General features: G+C 35.0%; 4 protein-coding genes and 1 pseudogene across 8 annotated transcripts in view; 4 read left to right on the top strand and 1 right to left on the bottom strand.

Moving 5' to 3' along the window:
- On the top strand, window positions 1–4,041 carry LOC107008706. The gene is made up of 4 exons (XM_015207844.2): window positions 1–787; window positions 976–1,575; window positions 2,870–3,412; window positions 3,510–4,041. The coding sequence occupies exons 1-4, from the start codon at window positions 167–169 to the stop codon at window positions 3,804–3,806; spliced, it is 2,061 nt and encodes a 686-aa protein (XP_015063330.1). The 5' UTR covers window positions 1–166; the 3' UTR covers window positions 3,807–4,041.
- Window positions 4,042–4,650: 609 nt separating this feature from the next.
- On the bottom strand, window positions 4,651–5,558 carry LOC107010161 (annotated as a pseudogene).
- Window positions 5,559–6,088: 530 nt separating this feature from the next.
- Window positions 6,089–9,208, top strand: LOC107009005 (DTW domain-containing protein 2). The gene is made up of 2 exons (XM_015208251.2): window positions 6,089–6,519; window positions 7,827–9,208. Exons 1-2 carry the CDS (start codon window positions 6,153–6,155, stop codon window positions 8,249–8,251), a joined length of 792 nt encoding a protein of 263 aa, XP_015063737.1. The 5' UTR covers window positions 6,089–6,152; the 3' UTR covers window positions 8,252–9,208.
- A 173-nt stretch (window positions 9,209–9,381) lies between these two features.
- LOC107009004 (putative pentatricopeptide repeat-containing protein At3g28640) lies at window positions 9,382–11,306 on the top strand. The gene has a single exon (XM_015208250.2). The coding sequence runs from the start codon at window positions 9,595–9,597 to the stop codon at window positions 11,131–11,133; it is 1,539 nt and encodes a 512-aa protein (XP_015063736.1). The 5' UTR covers window positions 9,382–9,594; the 3' UTR covers window positions 11,134–11,306.
- Window positions 11,307–15,323: 4,017 nt separating this feature from the next.
- LOC107011191 (inositol hexakisphosphate and diphosphoinositol-pentakisphosphate kinase VIP2) overlaps window positions 15,324–23,210 on the top strand; it is a 20,202-nt gene continuing 12,315 nt past the window's right edge. Inside the window, exons 1-14 of one of the 5 annotated variants that reach the window (XM_015210587.2) lie at window positions 15,324–15,814; window positions 15,945–16,004; window positions 16,081–16,127; window positions 16,257–16,340; window positions 17,234–17,297; window positions 18,193–18,346; window positions 18,759–18,829; window positions 20,481–20,585; window positions 21,052–21,144; window positions 21,602–21,676; window positions 22,269–22,354; window positions 22,585–22,791; window positions 22,872–22,990; window positions 23,039–23,138. In XM_015210587.2, coding sequence (XP_015066073.1) covers window positions 15,635–15,814; window positions 15,945–16,004; window positions 16,081–16,127; window positions 16,257–16,340; window positions 17,234–17,297; window positions 18,193–18,346; window positions 18,759–18,829; window positions 20,481–20,585; window positions 21,052–21,144; window positions 21,602–21,676; window positions 22,269–22,354; window positions 22,585–22,791; window positions 22,872–22,990; window positions 23,039–23,138 — 1,445 coding nt within the window. In that variant the 5' untranslated portion in view covers window positions 15,324–15,634. Of the gene's footprint in view, window positions 15,815–15,944; window positions 16,005–16,080; window positions 16,128–16,256; window positions 16,341–17,233; window positions 17,298–18,192; window positions 18,347–18,719; window positions 18,830–20,480; window positions 20,586–21,051; window positions 21,145–21,601; window positions 21,677–22,268; window positions 22,355–22,584; window positions 22,792–22,871; window positions 22,991–23,038; window positions 23,139–23,210 lie in introns of those variants that run through there. The other 4 variants (XM_015210589.2, XM_015210588.2, XM_015210590.2 and 1 more) reach the window with 4 other exon arrangements.

The raw sequence follows: 23,210 nt of genomic DNA on the forward strand, positions 1-23,210 counted from the left end.
ATTTAAGATAAATTTGATAGAATAATAACAAATTAGAATTAAGACAAATAAATTAAAAACGAAAGAATAGTATTGTTGAATATTGGAAAGCAGAGTCCTTCAAATAACTGACCATAAGAAGCAGGGAGTACCAAACAAATAATTGCTTTACAAAAATTAAGAGATAATGGAGTTCTTCAACAGAGCTAAAGTTGTTCGGCTCAAAGGTCATCTTGGCAAATACCTTGTCGCCGATGATGACGAAAAAACTGTCCGTCAAAGCCGTAATGGGTCATCAAAAAAGGCAGGTTGGATGGTGGAAATGGTTCAAGGCAATCCTCACCTCATTCGTCTCCGGAGTTGCAATGACAAATATTTATCGGCATCCGAGGACGCTTTCCTCCTTGGCATGACGGGTAAAAGAGTACTCCAAGCATTACCAGGTAGCACGACGGATGGTTTAATTGAATGGGAGCCAATAAAGGAAGGATATCAAGTGAAATTAAGGACAAGAGGAGGAAAATTCTTGAGGGCTAATGGAGCAACACCTCCATGGAGAAATTCTGTAACTCATGATTTACCTCATAGGACTGCTACACAAGATTGGGTATTATGGGATGTGGATGTGATTGATATATCTGTACTGGATTCTGAATCCTTACAGAGTTATCCTTCAACTCTATCGACCTTTTCTTCTTTTGCAGAGGATGATTTTAACGATTATTCTAACATTCGTCGCTCTGTTTCTGAAATTCCCAGCTGTCCATCAATTTCATCAGATCGGTCTTCATGTTCAAGTTCCAGACAGGTATGACAATTAGTGGTCACAAATGGATTAAATTTGAACGGATAAAAATCAATAAATGAGTTATAGGCCCCATTCGAGTTTTAAACAAATGTGTCATAACTCAATCGTACGAATTTGGAAATTGATTTGATTTTTATACTTTTGTTTTGGCTAGTTAATCTGATGCGTCCTTTGATCTATGAATGTAGAATGGCATGGAATTCTTCGACAGAGCTGAAGCAGTTAGACTTCAGAGCCATCTCGGAAAGTACCTACTGGCGGATGAAGACGAACGAACTGTTCGACAGAGCAGAAACGGATCATCGCACAGGGCGCGATGGACAGTTGAATTAGTTGCCGGAAAAAACAATTTAATTAGACTAAAAAGCTGCTATGGGCTGTACCTAACAGCAACTGAACAGCCATTTCTTTTGGGAATGACTGGTAAAAAAGTTGTTCAAGCTCTTTCAACAAAGAATATGGATGGGTCAATTGAATGGGAACCAATAAAAGAAGGATTTCATGTGAAGCTTAGAACAAATGAAGGGAAATATTTGAGGGCTAATGGAGCTACACCACCATGGAGAAATTCTATAACACATGATGTTCCTAACAGGACAGCTACTCAAGATTGGGTTATGTGGGGAGTAGAAGTTGTGGATATTACTATTTCAGATACTAATGAATCAGTATCGAGGAGTTTATCGCCAGCGTCAAGTTTCAATTCCGTGCTCGATGATTACACAACTTCTCCTACTGGATCCCCAAATGTCGTAAACTACCAATCCAAAAGGTCTATGAACACAAAGGTACTACATTTTTCGATAAGTTTAACTTATATAATCGTCTGTGTAAATCAATTAAAATCATGAATGACATGCTAAAATAGGCTAAATTGAGTCAATAATGTGAATATGTTTAATCCTTTTTACATAAGCAACGATGGAAAATATCTTGTTTTCTTCCACTAGGCCACGTACTAGTCAACAACTTAATTTGGTAGGGTCAATATGCAAGGCTGGAATTTCTTTTGCCATATCGATCAATTGTAGTAATTTGAAAATATGTATATCGAATCTTCAATAGTCAAAATCATTAAAAAGGTTAACGTCTAAAGTGACAGCAGGATTAAAATAACAAAAGTTAGGACCTCCTTGGAGAGTAAATTTGGTGTACAAGTTTGACATACTAGTCAAGTAATTACTCAATCACATGATATTGATTATTGAGTGTAGTTTAAGGAACAGTTCAATGAGCTAAATTTCTTACGAGTTTTCAATTAAAAAAATAGGATAAGTGGCCGGTTCCTTTTATTTTTTTTTACTTTTTTATTTTTAATATTAATAAAAAAGTAAATTAATAAAATCTTTTGTAGTTGTCGTCTGAACAATTACTGAAGTTATCTAGATAAGTTATAAAGTTCTTTGTACAACTGGAGTTGTCGGACGACTAAAGAAGTTGTCCCAAGAAATCAAGTTTTTTCCAAAGGAGTTGGGTTATATGCAATTTATTTTTCTACTTTTCTTAAATATGTCATTTTCGAACTTATTTTCTTAGAGAAAATATCTTCGAAACATTTCGATAAACCAAGCTTTTTCCAAGGCAATGTACAAAAATAAAAGAAAAATATACATAAAAAAAGTTAATATACAACTTAAACATCCTTCGACTTATTAATTTATCTATCTTACTTATATTTTTAGTTTATTCTAAAAAAAGATAATATTTTTCTATTCATAACTTACATACATTTTATATGTTTAGTTTAATAAAATAAGATTCAAAAGTTCATTTACTTTTTAAAAAATAAATTTAATGTCAAATTAAAATCAGATAAATAGATTAAAACGTGAGATTACTATTTTCATCTCTCATGTGACATAGCTTTAATAACCATTAATGAACGCATTTAGCTTCCATTGTTAGTTACTTGATAAATTTCCAGATCTTTTTTCGCGTGTCCATCCACATGGAACATTCTTTCTAAATACTCAAAGAATCACTATACATGTGAATTTCTAGATTTTTTTAAACAAAAATTAGTTTTATAAAGCGTTGTTTGATCATTGCAATTGCCATTGCAATTTTTTTAAACCATTGCAGAATTCTGGGATGGAATTCTTCCAGAAAGCCAAATCGGTTAGGCTAAAAAGCCGACATGATAAATTCTTATTAGCAGATCCTGATCAAGAAACGGTGTACCAAGATCGCAATGGAACTTCCCAGGGTGCAAAATGGACAATTGAATTCCCTGAAGAAGTCGAAAATGTTATCAGGTTGAAGAGTTGCTATGGAAAATATCTAACAGCCACAGATTGTCAATTCCTTTTTGGTGTTACGGGTTGCAAAGTTGTTCAGAGTTTGCCTAAAAAGTTAGATTCCTTAATTGAGTGGGAACCAATGAAGGATGGATTCTTAGTGAAGCTTAAAACCAGATATGGGAATTATTTACGCGCAAATGGTGGATTACCCCCTTGGCGAAATTCAATTACACATGATATACCTCATAGGCATCACGATTGGATCTTATGGCAAGTGGATATTGTTGAAATATTGCCTGAATCAGAAATTATTGCTCAATCACGATTGGACGACAATTCCAGCTCTTCTTTTCATTTTACATCCCCTACATATCATGAGAGTGAGGTTAGTTTACTCGAAAAACAGCTAAGTCTTTGTTCTTCAATCATACTGCAATATGAGATGAGATTGTTATTTATTACTCCACTATTTAATTTTTCAGTCAAGAGATGCATTTGATGCTTCCACAGTGAAATCTGAAGGTCGGTTGATCTATTACCATGTGGCTGATGAAAATGGATATGCAAATGATGCAGTGGAAGGGCCATCTTTTCAATTCAAAGGGCAAAGTGTAGGGGAGCTTACTCAAAAGTTGGAGGAAATAACAGGGACAGATAATATTACTGTCTGTTCACGAAATAAGTTCAATGGGAATCTATATCCACTCTGTTTAGCATTGCCTCCAAACAACGCGGATATGAATGTTGTGGTAGTTCCTGCATCAGCCAAAAGTAAGTAGAATTCACCATCTCCGTGTGAAAAAAGTTGCATATTTGATCAGTTCCTCGAGAAACAAAGCTGTACATTTCTCTTTTTCTTTTTCATGTCTCAAGCTAGTAATTTGCCGAGATTGTTCGATACATTTTGTTTTATTGCCATTTTCACAGAGCATGGCAGTTGCAATGTCATTTAGTTTTTTCATTCATGAGCAGAAGTACAAACATTATTTTTTTTAGTGTAAGTATTAAATATCAGATGGTCTCTACTGGTTATGCAACACTCCTAGATGCATGCCACATGCTATTGGTTAAGTTTTGCATCTGTAATTACTGCAGATTCTGTTCAAGATAATGAAATTTTAATGAATTTAGACTAGAACCATGGGCGATTTTGAATGTATACACCAAATAGATGAAATTCATACCAGAACCATAATCTTTATATTTGGTTTCCTAATAAGTATGTCATTCTAACTGATGAACCACCGTGACTCCTCGCAATCAAGTGTTTTCTTCTATCTCTGTTAGCCAGTGTTTTATGGCTAGTTGACAGTACCCACAAAACTTGATATACTCAACTTCTTTTTTTTAAAGCTGAAGAAAGAGAAATTTTAGGGAAAACTCATAAACAACAAAACACTCATCATGTCAATTATTACAACATTCACAATAAAGGAAAAATCAAACTGAAAAATTGCTTTCATTTACTTTCTCAATAGATATAAAACTAAATTCTCATACAACAACAAATTCTTGAAAGAAAAGGCTCCTGGCTTCTGTAAAAAAATTTCCAAGAGAAGAATGTGTGGATATCAATCTAGTATACACCGTATTCCTAAAGTAAAATACATGTGATTGCGATCATCACACCAGATATAAATGCCTAATATCCATTGCACGACTAGTAAGAATATTGTCAACAGGAGCACAAGTCTCAAATGTTGATGATCCACCATTGTATAGAAAGAATGGATCTTTCAGCAACTCTTCTGCAGACGGCCTAACAGACATAGGAAGTATACACTTCTCAAAAATATCTCTCACTCTGTAGTCCTTCACATTTCCAAGAGACACAGGCTTTACACCAGTGTACACCTTCTTAAATATATGCATCTGATTGCTGCATTCCGTATATGAATATTCACCGGTAGAAGACACATCCCGAATGAATATACATCAACCAACTCATTATATTCTCCATTGTAGCACTCTGGAGCCATGAATTCAGGGGTACCTTTAGGCTCTTTTTCTTTCACAAAATCACCATCCATAATACAAACAGCCAGCCCAAAATCTCCAAGTGTAACTTGCTTCCCATCACTAGCAACAAACACATTGTCACATTTGATGTCTCGATGAATGATCTTAGGGCTCTGGCTATGGAGAAAACACAAACCTTGCAGAATCTATCTTCCCTAATTCTTGATACTCACCAAATCAACACCAACACTAATATGAATATACTTTTTCAAGCTGCCCGAGGGGAATAACTCCGTGATCATATTCAAAATTTTGGACTCTGAATCAAACCAATAATGGTAACACTTAATAATTCTTTCATGGTTTAAGGACTTCAACAGAGTAGCTTCTTCAGTGAACATTTTTTCATCATCTTCATAATAAACTATTTGGTTCCACGTGATTTCAATTTGCTGAACACGATCTCATCCAATATAGACTTCTTTGGAATCGCCTCCACCCAACAACTGATCATATCTAGTGTACCTATCACAAGAAGATTTCTCTACAACTCTGTAGAACTCGTAATCCATTGTGCAAACACTGACAATAACTCAAATTCAAGTTGGAAGAAATTAAAAAAATATGAGGTGATCAAACTAATGCTAAGGGTTACCAATAGTAGTCCTCGTTAGAATTAGTTAGGAAAAAACTAAAAACTTATTTGATCTGGATAGGGTAAAGGAAGAGATTAGGACTTAGAAAAGTTTCTAAATTCTTTATAGAAAATAATATGTAATTAAATTAATTTAATTAAAACTTAATTAATCATTCTATTTATTTTTACCCGTGTACTTTTGGCCTATCAAAAGAGCAACATATTTATTATTTTGAAGGAAAAAGATTAACCTTATAGTAATAAATCAATAACCACTAACTTTTTTATTCAATTTCAATCGATTCAGTTTTTCATGCCCATCTCAAGTTATTATATTTAAACTTACAAATTCAATAATATTTTAATATATTTTTTATATCTTTTTAACTTAAAAGACAATAAAATTCAAAGTTTTATTTGATTTCTTAAAAGCTAAAATTTCAAACAATTTAAAAAGAATGAAACCCGCTTCGACTTTGCCCCGTTACGACCCCTATTTGTTAAGCGGGCAGACCGTTAGTGGGAACAGATGGACTCTGATCGCCAATTGGATAACTGTGCCGCCGTCTGCTTTCTAGCCGGCGATTATGCCGATGGCCACCAACAAGATAGACGGAAGATTTGCTCTAATTGTGATAGGCCAGTAAAAGTTTGTTTATGCAACATAATCCCATCGGAGCCGATAACCACTGTTACTCGAATCGTAATTCTTCACCACCCTCACGAGCAGCGCCACAAGCTCGCTACGGTTCCTGTTCTATCCAAGTGCCTCGACAATTGCGATGTTATTGTTGGCCGGAGATTACGCTACGGTGATTGCGACATTCTAGATTCTCTCCATGATGATGCTCTTCGAAACCCTAATTTCACCAGCAGAGCTATTTTTCTCTTTCCTGGTATGAACTGTTTGTATAATTATCTTGTGTAGTTCCCATATGTGCTTAAATTGATAATTGTTTGAGGGCAAGAATGAAAACAATTTACTACTTAAGCTAAAGACTACAAAAACTCATATTGTACAAGTATCTTGAGTTTTGAGTTTTTGTTGTTGTCTCTTGATAATTTATTTGAGAATAGTGCTGTCTCGTGATTCCCTCAACAGCTTGACGCGCAGCAGATTACTTTTATCTAACTGAATTCCATGAATGTTTCTGTGGGCAGACATCTATGTGTTGACAAAAAGTTTGATTTTTTTTGGTAGCCGTGGTTTCAGGCTAGATTGATATTTGAAAGAAAGAAAACACAAAATGCTCCCACAATTGGAAGATGATTCACCACTAAGCAGAGAAGACAAGAAAATATATTTACTTTTGTAGGTAAAAGGAAAGCCATTATGCATAGGTTCTAGCTTATGGAAAATCCATTACTTTTAATCCGGTATTATCGTGTGTGGCTTCTCTATGTACAAAGCTAATGGTACCTGGAAGATGAGACTGATGGTTACTAAAATAAAATCATCCTAAGGACAGAAGCTTTTGTTCTCTCCATGTGCGTAGAGAATATTGGGATCTTGGAACTATGGTCCTCCATGATATTTGTGTGATCTTTGTGGAGTTGTTTATATCTTAATTATATATTAAAAGAAACAATAGATCTTAAGGTTTCACTTGGATTTCAAATTATCTTTTTGTTTTGCTACTCAAGTATATAATCGCCTTTTGTATTTACGGTTAGTTTTTCTCCCATTACATGTATTTTTTCTTAAGTGTTCTCTTCACTTGCGCTTTTCTTCACTGAAGCTCATGCCTCAGACTGCACTTTTCTCTTAAAGCTTCAGTAGACTTTAGTGCCTTCCCCTTTGACAATAATACCAAAATAAATTCTTAAGAAAGAAAAAGATACTGAAAGTGGTCATGTAGTTAAGCTTAAACATGACTAATTGTTTATTGGTTGGCATATTGCAAGGCCAAATTCTGTCTATTTAAAGCTAGAACCCAATCATCCTTGGACAAAATTTCTTTTGACTATTTATCTGGATCCTCATGCCATAATTATTCCATCACGTCAAATGAAAATATTTGTAAATAATCACATTTTCAATATACGCCAATCCTTGGGGTGGCACTCTCATTCCCCCTCCTCCCAAACCTGCAGGATACGTGCCAAGAGAAACAATACTCTTCCTTTCCTTTATTTCTCTCAGGTTTTTTTATCTGGTTGTTGAACTAATGGAAATATTTTCATGTGATCGTGGCTTTTCCAGGTGCTGATACTTCACCATCTCAGGAAATCAACCATTGGAAGTCCTCTAAAAATACTGTAGAGATGACTAATTATGTCTTGATTGCTTTCGATGGAACTTGGAAGCATGCCCGAGAGATGATGCGAGCAAGCTTATCTTTTCTGTCCAAGTTTGCTCTTCAGGTTCACTTAGACTATGATATTGGCAATGACGGTGGGACGATCTTCAATTCTGATTTAATTCTCAGGAAGGAACCGTTTAGTGGGTGCATGAGTACCATGGAGGCAGTAGCGCATTGCTTACGGATCCTTGAGCCTAATGGAATCAGTATAGAGTCAAATTTGATAGAGGTTTTAAGAAGTATGGTTAAATTTCAGGCATCTTTCCTCAAGCCTATGAAGCATAGGCCAAAGTTGATAAAGGGAGGACGAGAGGGAAAAATATAATTGCTCTGTTCCATTTTCTGTGTTTTTAAAGCAACATTTAGCACAAGGATAGCCTCAAAGCTCTTTTGATTATCACGTGCCAGACTGATCAAGCCATCAGCCTGTACATGATACTTATCCAGATTTCACAGGTTTCAACTTTCAATTCATATATATTACTGATGCTTATTGTGAAATTCTATATCCCGATTGAGTAATAGGCATGACGCTGAGGTGCTTTTGATGAGATTATCTTAATTCTTCAGTTGCTGAAAACTCTGTCAGTCGATGGCTTTGATGGGTTGGGGTATATGGAAGTATCCTGCTTATGCTGAAGCAAGTAAAGCTTGAGATTACCAAGGACGTTAAAGATTGTCACATGTTGAGTTCCTTATTGTATCTCAAAGTACTCTGGAATCAATTGCCGGTAATTTACACCAATTTTATAGAGATTGCCATACAATGTTTGTGCAACGGAAATTCTTGTGAACATTTTCATGATCAGCATATGATATCTACATATGGAACCTCGTCTTGTTGTGAAAGGGTTAAATACTTCTGTAGTACCACATGATTATTTAGCAGTTTGCTCTAATGCTGTTTTGCTCCAACTGCAATGGCATCTGTTTGAGGTTAAATTTCTGTAATGTCAGCTTGGGAAATCTGAAGTTGTGGCTTGGATTCCTTCGATAAGCACTTGGATGCAGCTAAAGAACTGACAAGACATACCTAGCACAGCTTGCTGCGTAGTTTTCTCGTATATCAGGTAGTTGGCCGATGTTCTTCAATCTAGACATGCCACAAGTTCTAGCAGTAGAACCAAATCGCAGTCAAGTCTTTGAAGTTTACACTTTATTTGCTTCAAATTGGACAAAGAGGATGTAAAAAAGATTAATGAGATTGTTGTCCTCACTTGAACTTTAAAGTTGGTTTCCAGAGTACTTTTTAGTTTGAATAACATTATTCGCTTAAGTGCCAGTGGTGTATTATTGCTTCATGTTAGCTTCAATTCATTGGTTTTCTGCACTTTGATCTGTACAGATCACGAACTAGTCAAATCAAATTTGATAGGTATAACAAAACACTCATGAATGAGTGCGATGGTCTTGGACACTCGGATTCAAGCTCTAGAAATGAATGAAACTCCAATAAAGCATGTTTCGTCTAGTCGAGCTACGAGGTTTCCATGCATAAAAGGGAAGGGGTAGCACTCTAGTTCTATTAGTTTGCCACACCAGAACAAGTTATTTTCTTTGGCGCCACACGACCCAGTTGGTAGCCAATTCGAGTTTTAAGCTTTTCTTCACAGGGAATCAACTGCTCTTTAGACCTCCCGCCGCTTTCGTCCTTGACAATGCGCGCATATGAACTGTCTAAGCAACGCCCTTGTCCTAGTGAGAGCCAACAACAGCTTCCAAATATGGAAGTGGTGCATGTCTATGGCAGAAAAGTGCAACAATATGCGTCAACTCAAAGCTATCCACGCCATTTACATTACCCTCGGTCTTCAACGCAACACTTACGCCGTCAGCAAGCTCCTCGATTTTTGTGCCCTTTCAAATTCCGGCAACCTTTCCTACGCCTCACGGATCTTCGCCCAGGTTCAAACTCCCAATACGTTCCTCTACAACGCCCTTATACGGGCCTACTCTAGCAGCCCACGACCCCAAGTTTCCCTCAATTACTTCAATCTCATGGTACAATCCAGTAACGCTGCGGCTCCTGATAGCTTCACATTTCCCTTCCTTCTCATCGCTTGCGCTAACGGTCCTTTGGAAGTGGAGGGTAAACAAATACACAGTTGGATAATCAAGAATTCCTTTTCTGCGTCAAATGCACATGTACAGACTGCATTAATTCGGTTTTACACGAACTGCAAAGCATTGGATGATGCTCGTAAGGTGTTTGATGAAATTACTGACATTGATGTTATTCAATGTAATGTTCTTATGAGTGGACACCTTCAAAGCGGACTAGCAAAGGAGGCATTGAGTATTTTTCAAGATATGTTGGGGCGTGGAGTTGGTCCAGATGAGTACTGTGTGACCACAGCACTTGGGGCCTGTGCTCAGTTGGGTGCTCTTGAGCAAGGAAAATGGATTCATGAGCATGTTACAAAGAGTGAGTGGTTGGAATACGATGTTTTTATCGGCTCTGCTCTTGTTGATATGTATGCTAAGTGTGGGTGTATTAACCTGGCTTCTGAGGTATTTGAGAGCATGCCTACGAGGAATAAGCATTCGTGGGCGACAATGATTAGAGGATTTGCTGTCCATGGTCGTCCTGAGCTAGCAATAAGCTGTTTGGAGAGGATGCAGGTGGCTGATGGGCTTAAGCCTGATGGTGTTGTCATTCTTGCAGTTTTAGCAGCATGTGCACATTCAGGGCTTCAGAAAGAAGGTCAAGGTTTGTTGGATGAGATGGAATGTTTATATGGCGTTACACCGGAACATGAGCACTTCAGCTGTGTAGTGGACTTGTTATGCAGAGCTGGCCGATTGGATGACGCACTTAAGCTTATTAGAAGGATGCCAATGAAACCTCGGGCCTCTGTTTGGGGAGCATTGTTAAGTGGTTGCCGAAATCACAACAACGTGAATCTTGCAGAACTTGCTGTCAAAGAGATTTTGTTGGTAGAAGATGGCAATGAAGCTGAAGAAGATTCTGCTTATGTTCAACTATCAAATATATATTTAGCAGCTCGACAATGTGATGATGCACGTCGAATCAGGAGGAGAATTGGTGACCGAGGGCTCAGGAAGACACCTGGATACAGTGCAATTGAGATTGATGGGATGGTTAATGAGTTTATATCTGGAGACGTTTCCCATATATGTCTAGCTGACATTCATAAGGTGCTTGATCTAACATATCTAGATCCCCATTTCGACAACCTAATATAGCATGAACAAGTTTACTTGTGTGCCATATAGGACATCATATTGTTGTAGGGGGCATTTATTTGGAGACCTATTGTTGACTTGCAGTATCAAGCTAAATTTGTTATGTGTTGTATCCTAGTAACAACCTCTAATGTTTCTCAAATTTCCTGAGCAAAGGCAGCATCCATTATGGATATTCTCATAGTTTGAAAACAATGAATAATGACATCATTTAATATTAATACCAAATTCATTTGCTAAATAAGTATTCAGTATAATATAAGCATGAAAATCTTAGTAGATTAATTGATTGGTCAGAACTTTCATTTTGTTTCCGAGTAAAAAAAGTTATAATATTAGCGTTAAATGGTATATTTTGATTTATCTACAACTTTTTTCACTCATAAAAACATTAATGATATTTTCCTTCTGGTTTGTGTATGTATGAGTAGATTGCATTAATTGGTCGGTGCCCACAAAATTACAGTCTGGAATTTGCCTGATAGTCAACTCAGACTCCTATTCACGGGCCGCGGCTCACCCGAATCACCAATCTTTTCTTTTCTTCTCTTCTTTCAGTTATTATTATTATTTTGCTTTTGACTATAAACTGGCTAACTACTACTATCATTTCCATTTTATTGGTGTAACAATAATATAATTAAGAAAAATGAAAATATTTCTTTATAATCAGGCCAATGTGAAATCAATAGTAACATTTTGACTTGTTCTCTCCAAAATATAATAAAATTCTGGCGATTCCAAAATATAATAAAATTCTGCGATGGTGGATACAAAGATATAGTAAATATTCACCATTATCGGATACTCATATCAATGTATATTCCAATTTTTCATAATTAAGTGGTTTAATAAATATATTAACTAGATTTAATGATATCAATTTACATTTACATATATTATATACTTATTGATTTAAGGTATACTCAATACATGTGAACTTTTACCTAAAGATATTATATCCACTTTCAAGTCTCAGTAGCAATTGCGGAAAGATAAAAGGCCACACGTTTTTTTTTTTTAAAAAAAAAATTCTTAAAAGGGAACTATTTTTTAGATGCGTACAGGGGAAAATCTTTGATCCTACGCAAGAACTCACAAATCACAAAGAGGAGGTAATCCGCACTAGGTAAGCCAGGTGAGACGAGCTCAACCTAGAAGGCAAATCGTTGCTTTCGCTGACAACAAGTTTCGAACTTGAGACAAACCCAAACTCATGGGCCACCCAAAGGTTAAGGGCCACATACTTTACTTCCGCAATTTTGATTTATTTGGTTGATATGACTTGACATGAAGATTCTTTTTGAATTTTATGGTGTTAAATTAAAAATATGTCAAATATATTAAAATATTATTTATTCTATGATATTAGTATGTCACGAGAAAAGTAGAGATGTCAAAATGGCCTGATTCAATCCTAACGGGCTAGAGAGTTAAATGAGTTGGGACAGGCTGACCATTTTAATTAAAGGGTCAATAAAATAGCAATCCAACCCAGCCCTAAGCGGGCCATGGGTTGGGACGAGTTGGCCCTTCAACAAAAAAATGAACAATATTACTCTCTTAGAAAGAGTATCGAATGTTGACGTCATGAACACTACATCAATTCATACAAAAATTCATTTATAAATCACACACTTAAGTGAATACTTACAAAAATACATTTTTGAATCCACATTTTGGTGAATACTTACAAAAATACATAATAGCCAACGTAAGATTTAACGGATAAATGTTGATCATTCCATTTCCATCATTTCTCCCACAAAAAACTAGCTGGTTTAAAAGATTTCCAGCAATACAAGGCAGACTAAATACTTAACAAATCTACATTTCCTAAATATTACATGACTCATTAATTAATGTTTTATATTCCGCTTCTACTTCCACCATCGATCACATTTGAATCAACATATGATATTATTTCCTTAAGAAGTTCATCTTCATCAACAATTCACCATGCAAGATGATATTGCAAAATACTTGATTTTTTGTTTTTCAAAATATATATTCATAAAATCTTTATAAACAAAACACTATTAAATATATATATAAAAATATTTTAAAAAATCAATAGCCTACGAGCTGGCCTTTGAGACTTGCGGGTTGGGCCTAAGAGGCCAACGGGCCAAATGGGGTGGACTAAAAAGTCTCGTTCGTAAATGGATCAAAAATATTAAATCCAATCCCACTTATTTCAAGGGTTGGATTAGTCCGACCTTGCGGGCCAAGCCCATTTTGACAGCTCTAGAGAAAAGTTAAAATTTAAAGAAGGAAAAATTACATAAATTAATACATTTTAAAAAATAATTACTAATTTTAGTGATACTTTTTGTTTATTACCATTTATAGCAATATTGTAATAAGTCTGTAATATGTATTAAAAGTGAATTATGTATGCAATATATTTGAATTATAATTGTTTTTGAAATATATTATGTTTGTTTGATAAAAAATTTGTCATATTGTATTATAAGTGTATTAAAATATTTGATAAATGCATTATCTATCATTAAAATTTGTATTATATATGAATAATAAATTATTCTTTGTAATATGTATTAAACTTGTATTATGAATAAATTAAAATTGATCAAGTAAAAAAAATATTATTGCTAGAAATGGTAAATATTTTTTTATTACAATATATTTATATAATTTTCCTTTTAAAAAATTATCAAAAAATAAAATTAATATTAAAATGCACAATCTAAAACAGAATAAGATGGGAATGTTCTAAGGACACGTCCCAAATAATCTTATAAATCCTATTTTCCTTTGAAGTTTGAACCAACAAAATAGAATAAACAAGTACACTGTTACTATTTATTTGTTCATGAAGCTTTAAATTCGAAACATAGGTTAGCAATCACACTGAATTGCTCAAAATATTATATTTTCAGTTCTATGTATTTTAAAAATGAAAAATAAAAACAAGTACGTATCGTAACATTCTTTAAATAAAGTAACTATAATTAAAAAAAATAATAAATATCAATTATTAATAAAATGAATAAATAAAAACTGATAAAAAAAATACATTTGGATGATACATTCTAAACATAGTACAATTATGAACACAATAAATAACACTAAACTACCAAATATGAAAAGTATTATCGTAACTTAATAATCATATATATATTTAGAGAAAATAACCTTACAAAGATATTTATTTGTATATTTTATTTAATAAATTCGATACAAAAAGAATCATCATATAAGTAAATGAACATATAAATATACAAAGTACATTGATATTAAAGGTGATATCCTTTATATATATTTGGAGGACCCTATCAAAAAGTTGTATTATTTTCAAAAAATTCACCTGCAAAGTGCAAAGTTTATTACAGCATATAGTACTAGTGTATATAAGTATATACTTGTCTAAACTTTTGGCATGAGGGTGCTGATGCCCCTTCATTGCCTCTATGAGTCGCTTTCTATGTGTTAAAAGTTGTGTACATAAAAAGTTGCATATGATTTGTGCTCGTAAAATTAATTGAAGTGCGTATAAATTTTTTTTTAAAAACATATCACGCTTTGAATCACGTGCCAAAAAAAACATACTAACAAAATGACAAAATTATAAACCTCGAGTTGGGGACCTCATATACTTTTTTTTTGTTATTAAAAAATAATGGAACATGATGATAGACAAAAAGACAGTAGGATCTTTATAACAAACAATGACAACAGGGATAAAGCAGCACCAATCCTTAAAGATTACCTTTCCACGTCCCCTTTTCCATGTTTCCTTTTGTCTTTCACTTTCTCGTTATGTATATTCCAGAATCGAACTGAGTAATTAATAAAGTGAATCGAAAATTAAATAATTCTAAAATTTAAATTTCAGCATAAGAGTAATTTTAATTATATGAATATACTTAGGTCTAGAATTTTTTGGAATTAATTTTTTTTGTCTCAATAAAATAATGTTAAAATCTACGTATAATATAGCCTTCTTTCGATAGTAGAATTTTATTGTTATAATACTAGTTTTGGTGAATAAATTTAGCCTATATCATCAAATAAATTTAGATATAAATAAATTAATCCGAATATAATTATTATAAAAAGATTTGTGTACTCCGGATTTCGAGATTATCCTACATTAGCGACCTCCTAGTGGATTTGCTAATATTGAGAACGGTCCACAAATAAATTATATATTATACCGCAGTAACCACTCCATTAGGTACCAATAATAGTAATTTCTTTTTCTTTCTTGATGACGGTTCCCAGCAGCCTTTTTCCCCTGTACTCGTGACTCCATGTGTTTGTAGCGTAAAGCCTTATCAAGATTCTCTAAGATTTAAGTATAATACGGTGGAGTTTTCGATCTTGCCCTCATTATATTTTATTATCTCCTATACTTTATCCCACACAGGATTCTTGAATCTGTGGGTATCTTTTACTTCTTTCAGACTTTTTTTTTTTTTCGGAAAAGAAAAGGACCCATTTTCCCATTTTCTTGAATTAGTGTTTGTTTGTTTAAATGGTAAGTGGGGTTGAGAAAAGTGCAAATCTTGGAGCTTTTTGTCAGTCAGAGAAGAAGAAAGAGAAAGACAAGAAAAAGAAGATGAAGATGAAGAAGGAGAAGGAGGAGGAAAGTGTCGGGAAGAAGATAACTATTGGTGTTTGTGTAATGGAAAAGAAGGTGAAATGCGGCTCCGAGGTTTTGTTCTGTGTTGTGGTTGCAATTGCTCAGCATGCATCATTACCAGTCTACTAGTTATTAGCTTTCCAGTAGGTAGATATTAGGGACCCCACACTGATTCGTTTTCCCTTTGTTTAATGAAATTTAGGTATTTTCTGCGCCAATGGAACAGATTCTTGAAAGATTGCAGTGTTTTGGGGAATTTGAGGTATTCGTCTTCTATACTGATTTTGCAATGTGTATTTTCTTATTTGTGATTAAGAGTATATTATCTTTACTTGTAGGTTGTGTACTTTGGGGACAAAGCTATTCTTGAGGATCCAATTGAGTGGTACATCCATTTCTACTTCGTATCTATGATCTGTTATGCATCTTTTCCATGAAAAATCGTGTCTGTCATAAACTATACTGTATACTCTGTTTCATGTTAATTTATTAGCCTACTATGTTGTGGTGGCAGCTGGCCGTTATGTGACTGCTTGATTGCCTTCTACTCCAGTGGATATCCTTTGAAGAAGGCAGAAGCATATGCTGCATTAAGAAAGTAAGTTTCATTCATTTGCACTATGTTGTTTTAATGCCTAGGCATGCTCGCTTTCAGTTTATGGCATTTTGTGTCCTCTTAATATCTATTTTGACAATCATAGATTTTCTTTGGCATGCTTGCAATATAGGTGTTAGGGATTTTTCTCTGATTATTAGAAGTTCAGCCTCTGTGTATAGCCATATAAAATCACAAGACTTGTCTGTGTATAAACGACAAGCTTAAGGTTTTTGATGTCATAAATTGATTGTCAATCTCTTTCTCTTTAATCTGTTGGGGTCTCAAATTTGATAGCACATATACTATGCTTCTCGACTTCAGTGTAAAATCTGTTGTTTGTGATTGACTCTTCTGGCAATCTAAAAATGATAGCACATAATTCAGGACAGATCTGAAGCATTCATTAGGAGCTCCAAGGATAGCACATAATTCAGGACAGACTTCATAAAAAAATGAAAATAAAAGGCGTACGCCTTTTCCTTTTATCTGTGTTGTTCTTTTTTGTTCCTCATTATGTCCGTCTTCCTTTCCCAACGAGATGATGCACTAATCTGTCCTCGGGTTTTTTGGGAATTATCGTTGATCTGTTTGGCTATCTTTCCACCTCAGGTAAAATTTTGGTATTTGTAATATTGAAAGAACTGTCTGGTCACATTTCTCTTGTCTAGACGAGTTCCCAAGACCAAGAAGATCTGATACTGTTAGAGTTATGAAGCTCCAAGGATAAATATCTCTTGCAATGATGGAGTTTGGCATCTTAACAGAAACTTTTTTTTGGACAAAATTCTTTTGTTCTTCCCTGTAAATGTAATAAAGAAATATCTAACACAATTACATCAACCTTGCCATCACAATGCACAACTTATGATGCTATATTATCTCCTCTTTCTCAGGCCTTTCCTTGTGAATGAATTGGAACCACAATACCTTCTTCATGATCGGAGGAAAGTATACGAGGTATGTATCAGTTCTTGGTTATTTTTTCCATTCAGGTGAAGTTGAAAAAACTTATGAGTTGTTCATTTTTTATAAGGAAGATTCTTGCAGCTCTTTAAAATATCTCCTTTGTTTATTCAGCCTTTACTCTGATTTATTTGTTTTAATTGCTGGGTTTTTTCAGTGGTATTTGTAATGGCTGAGGTCTGATGCCGTAGTTTCCATTTGCGTCAGTCATTCTGTTTTCTTAATGCTGAGAGTTACACTTCCAACATAACAGAATATTTATTATTAGGTGGTAAGATCTTCCAATAATTAGAGTTGGAAGTGTTATAGACTTGAATGTGTGGGGAATTAGCCACAACGATTGTGTTTAGTTTGTTTTCAGTTTAATGCTTGGTCATCAAATGAAACTTCCTCATCTAGATATGTACAAAACTACAAATTACAAAGATCCTAAAGAAGTGCATCGTCTTCTATAAGAGTCAATGAGTATGTTGATTCTTTTTATAAAATGTTATACAATCATATCTGTCTAACTGTTTTGCAATAGTATTTATTTTTTCATTGAAATCTTGCAATATCATACTGATATAGGAATCTGACTAAATTGGACATATGTTCCCAACTTTCTTGCTTCAAGTTGTTGAGCTCTCCATCTTGGCCTACATGTGAAATAAAGAAGCTGCTTATAAATAGTCCATTGGATCGGCAACTCTACCCTGGTGGTGGGGGTGGGGGTGGGGGATGCATTTGTTTAAACTGACCTTCTGTAATAATAAAAAATAGTCCATTGGGTCGGCAACTCTACCCTGGTTTTTGTGTGTGTGTGTGTGTGGGGGGGTGCATTTGTTTAGATTGACCTTCTATAAATTATGCTAATATCTTCCTTTCTGTTTTGATTGGGGAAATTTAGCGTCTTGAGATGTTTGGAATCCCTGTGCCAAGGTATGCCTGTGTTCACAGAGAAGTACCTAACCAACATTTGGATTATTTTGTTGAAGACGATGACTTTGTTGAAGTTCATGGGAATCGCTTTTGGAAACCTTTTGTGGAAAAGCCTGTCAATGGTCAGTCTCTCTTTTCCATGGATGATCAATTTTTCATATTTTTTTCTCTAGGAGTAAATGTATGTGGTTTGGCAGGCTGCCTATTAGATGAGAAGATAGGACTCATATTCTCTTAGTTCCTTGATAACTAACCTCTTTGGTGGTGTCATAAAAGTCAGGAAAACAAGATGCCTCTTGGTTAAGATTTCATAGTTGTTAGGTTGTTGTTAACATGCTGTTTTCAAAGTTCAGTTTGGTTATTTTAAAGAACTTTTGTTTACCTTACATATGATGAGCACTATTAGTACTGCAGCCTTTTTGAACAATCGAATTGTTGTTGATGTTGCCTGCTTATGAATATGCTACTCTTCTGATATGTGAAAATACCACTCAGGATGGTAAAGATCAATCTCTTAGTTTGCTTCTTATGTAGCTGATGACCACAGAATAATGATTTACTATCCTAGTTCAGCTGGTGGGGGAATGAAGGAATTGTTCCGTAAGGTAACATATTATTTAAAAGAAAATTGGAATTGCTTTCTTCCCTTTGTGTATGATTTTTCAACTGCTTCTTGTAAAAGTTCTTTATATCCAACCTGCAACTAAATATGTCACTTTAAAGTGACATTAGTTTGCCAAATCATTTTCCACAGATACTTTAATATGTCTGTACTTCCTGAAATTCTTTGAGCTTGATTCAAATGTAAATATTACATTTCTTAGGATCATCAAAATCAAAGAATCAGGAGGGTTAAAAGAGTGGCTGCACATCTTCTAGTTCTTTAAAAATGGTTGACATTCTTTTTTAATCGCCCAATCATAACCTCGTTGGAACCGTACTTCCGGTCTATTTTCTGCTATATGTTGGAGTAAACTGATGTCTGTATATCATTTTTCACAGCTCTTTGATATGTCAATACTTCCTTAAATTCAGCTTATCCAATGTAAAAATTACATTACAGGATCATCCAAATCAAATAATCAGGTGTTAGAGAGTGACTGCACATCTTATAGTTCCTTTAAAAATGGTTGACATTCTTTTAGTCTCCCAATCATAACCTCGTTGGAACCTACTTCCGAGCTATTTCTTGCTATATGTTGGATTAAACTGACATTTGTATGTGGTGAAGTAACTTCTCTTTAAGTGGAGGATGACATAACCATGATTCTGCCAAAAAGTTATTCATCTGCCATCACATACTTTATTGACTTTTAATTTAGTGAAAAGTTGAGGCCAAAACATTCTGATATGCTCCCAAACTAATTAGGTCTTAGGGCTAACTGGCACCCCAAAAGCTAGCTCAAAGGGAGGAGGATTGCCAAAGCCTTATAAGTAGTCCACCCTTCTCATTAACCATCAATGTGAGACTTTTGTCATTTTTTACACCCCACCTTACGCCCAGTGCTTAGCATCTGGTGCGTGAACAATTTTTGATTTTTGGGCCCCCCAACATTGGGTAAAATGGACTTTGCTATGATACCATGTTAAATTAGGTCTTAGGCGTAACTCATACTCCAAAAGCTAGTTCTTGGGGTATGAGTTAGGCTCAAGAACTAATTTAACATGATATCAGACAGAGGTTCTGAGATCAAATTTCACTGCCACCAAATAAAAAAAAGAATTTTCACGTGCTTGGCCATGAAAAAGGATCGTGAGGCGGCGTGTTGAGAATATAATCAAATAATAAAAGTGTTCTCTCTTAGATGAGATGATCACTCACCGTTAAAAAGTGTCCTGGTGCACCATTTGCACTAGTTAACAAAGAATAGTTTGTTTCTCTTTCCTCCTTTGCTTGAATTCATAATTCTCCTTAAGGCACCTTCCAATGCATTAACTACCTTGGAAGGTACTAGAAACAATGACATCGTGTAAGTTTATACTATTCCACCACACTGCTAATCAGAATCAATTTGCCTCCTAATGAGAGGTGTTGTCTACCCTACAAAGTGATTCTGCATCTTATTTAAATTAGCAGGCGTTAAATTGATTTTCATCATTAAATGTTAGGCTTCTATGTTCAAACATATCATCTCTTATCTCAGTAATTATATTTTATGTTTACTGTTGGATTCATATACAATCCATTAACACTGATATGTGTGTTTGAATATCCAATTACAATTGATGTATTTTCACTTCTTTCTTTTCCTTCAGGTTGGTAACCGCTCAAGTGAGTTCCATCCAGAGGTTAGAAGAGTAAGACGTGAAGGATCCTACATATATGAGGAATTCATGCCCACAGGAGGAACAGATGTTAAGGTTCCTAAGTTTATACTTCAGTATCGCTGCGTGAATAATTTCTCCTGAATTGTCAAGCAGATTAATTTGTTTCTGGTCTATCATGGAAGTATACTTGAACAATACCTATGCTGCTTGAGGTCGTCCTCATTTTCCGTGAAATTGGATCTACTGGATGAGTTATTGTTGTAATATAGTATGAGAAATTACATTGTTGTAATATAGTATGCTATAAGGCATGTACATGTGTGCTGTCCAACCCTCAGCGTAAAAAATAAAATAGAAGGGGAATGTTGCCGCTTAGATTTATCTCATATACTTATCCTAACATAACCTGCATAACAGATCATAGCTTCCTGACTTGGTTTCGTAAGTCTAAACATGTCAAGCATCTTGTAGATAGGAGTAACCATGCACATGTTTTTGCATTGCGTTAAAATTTTGTAGCCTATCTCATGATTTAAGCTTTCTTTTTGTATTTATGTAGGTGTATACAGTTGGTCCAGATTATGCACATGCAGAGGCAAGGAAATCTCCTGTTGTTGATGGTGTTGTTATGAGAAATCCTGACGGGAAAGAAGTAAGTTGTTTCTTCAACACAAGTCTTCCTATTTGTTCCTATTCTTTAATTTGGATGCCTGTTGCCACATAACAAAGAAAAGAACAGAAAAACAAAGTATCATCTTCTCTGCCCTTTTAGATTTAATCTTTGTCTTGCATGGTGTGAGAGACACACTTATAAGAGGTGATAATTTACAAGCAAACTCAAAAAGAGAATACATCCAGCTATTAGGCTAGTGGTTTTAGTTAAAACCACTGTTTCCCTGGGGAGGGGATAAGTTCGGTTTGGGAATGGGGAAGAAAACAAAAGAACTTATCAAAGTATTGAGCTTCTATTCCTCTAATATGGAAATGCCTGAGTTCCAGCATTATCTTTTCTGCATTTAGATTAAAATATGTAAATTAGTCAGTTGCAATCACTTTAAGTTGCTAGAGAAATTTATTCAGCAATATGTTGATAGTTGCTCATTTTGCAGGTTCGATATCCTGTTCTCCTTACCCCTGCAGAGAAGCAAATGGCCAGAGAAGTTTGCATAGCCTTTAGGCAAGCCGTAAGTTACCTAAATTTACTAATTCATGTCAGCATATATTGGTGTATGCTGTTGTTTTACCTTCAACAAGCATGGTGGAGACTGTTGCAGCTATTATAGGTAGTTCCATCCTCATCCTCGGTAACACCTCCTGGTAGAGGTTAAGCAGCATCATTCTCTATGACATATCATGTCATTATTTGATTTGTCCTCATAGTCTACTTCATTGCATGTTTTGAGTAGGTTGACTGTCCACTATCTGACAGTCAATTAAACATTTCCTTTTTTTGCCTCTAATCTCTTGTGGTCTGTGCATATAGTCCAACTGCAGAAGATATATGACACTGATGTCCTAGCAAACCACACTCACAAGATATTATACTGTAATCTATATACAACTGGATTTGTGGCTTTTCTCTTCATGTCTCAGCCAAATAAACATGAGTATCTTTTGTATTGGGGTTTAGAGATACATGAAGATATAAGGATCTGGAGCATATATGCAAGCTAATTTTCCCTTTTTTCTGTTCTTTGATAATGTTGATTAAGTTATTGCTGTTTAATCTGTGTGCCCTAAGAAAATTAAGCAAGGAAATTACCCTTCTCGTTTCAGGTTTGTGGCTTCGATCTATTGCGTAGTGAGGGGCGTTCATATGTTTGTGATGTAAATGGCTGGAGCTTTGTGAAGAACTCTTACAAGTAAGTTACTTCAGTTTCCTCAAACATCAATTTAAATGAGACATATACTCCAATCTAATCTTTCCTACTTTTTTGGTGTTAGTGTAGAATCATATTATATTTCTGACATCACTTTATCTCTATGGTTAGCATAATTACAATAGTAGCTGCTATATGACTGGTACTATCTTCAGTTTGTGCATTATATGATTTGTTTTAAAAAATAGTTATTGCAACGATGCCAAATAAAGGTACTATGATGATGCTGCTTGTGTATTGAGGAAGATGTTTCTAGATGCAAAAGCTCCACATCTTTCATCGACAATCCCACCAATTTTACCATGGAAAGTCAGTGAACCAGTTCAGCCTTCTGAAGGGTTAACACGTCAAGGAAGTGGGCTGATTGGCACATTTGGACAAGCAGAGGAACTACGATGTGTTGTTACAATTGTTCGGCAGTAAGACATACTCCTTATGCCTTAGCCTTGCTGGCGAGATCCATTTGTCTCCTTTACTTAACCATTCTCAACTGTAACAGTGGTGATAGAACTCCAAAACAAAAGGTGAAGTTGAAGGTTACTGAGGAAAAACTCTTAAATTTGATGTTAAAATACAATGGCGGTAAACCTAGATCAGAGGTGCTTCTTTGCTTTCATGGTACAACTGTTTTTCTTTATCTTTTTTCTGACGTCTTAGATGATTAAGATTGTTCTTCTGCTTTCAAACTTGCACAGACAAAGCTCAAAACTGCTGTGCAATTGCAAGATCTTTTGGATGCCACCAGAGCCTTAGTGCCACGTTCTAGGTTAGTGAGACTCTGATTCTTAGAGAGCATACATAATCACATTGATCTCTTCAAGCCCCCCCCCCCCCCCCC

Source organism: Solanum pennellii, chromosome 2, assembly GCF_001406875.1.
Source record: "Solanum pennellii chromosome 2, SPENNV200".
NCBI lineage: Eukaryota > Viridiplantae > Streptophyta > Magnoliopsida > Solanales > Solanaceae > Solanum > Solanum pennellii.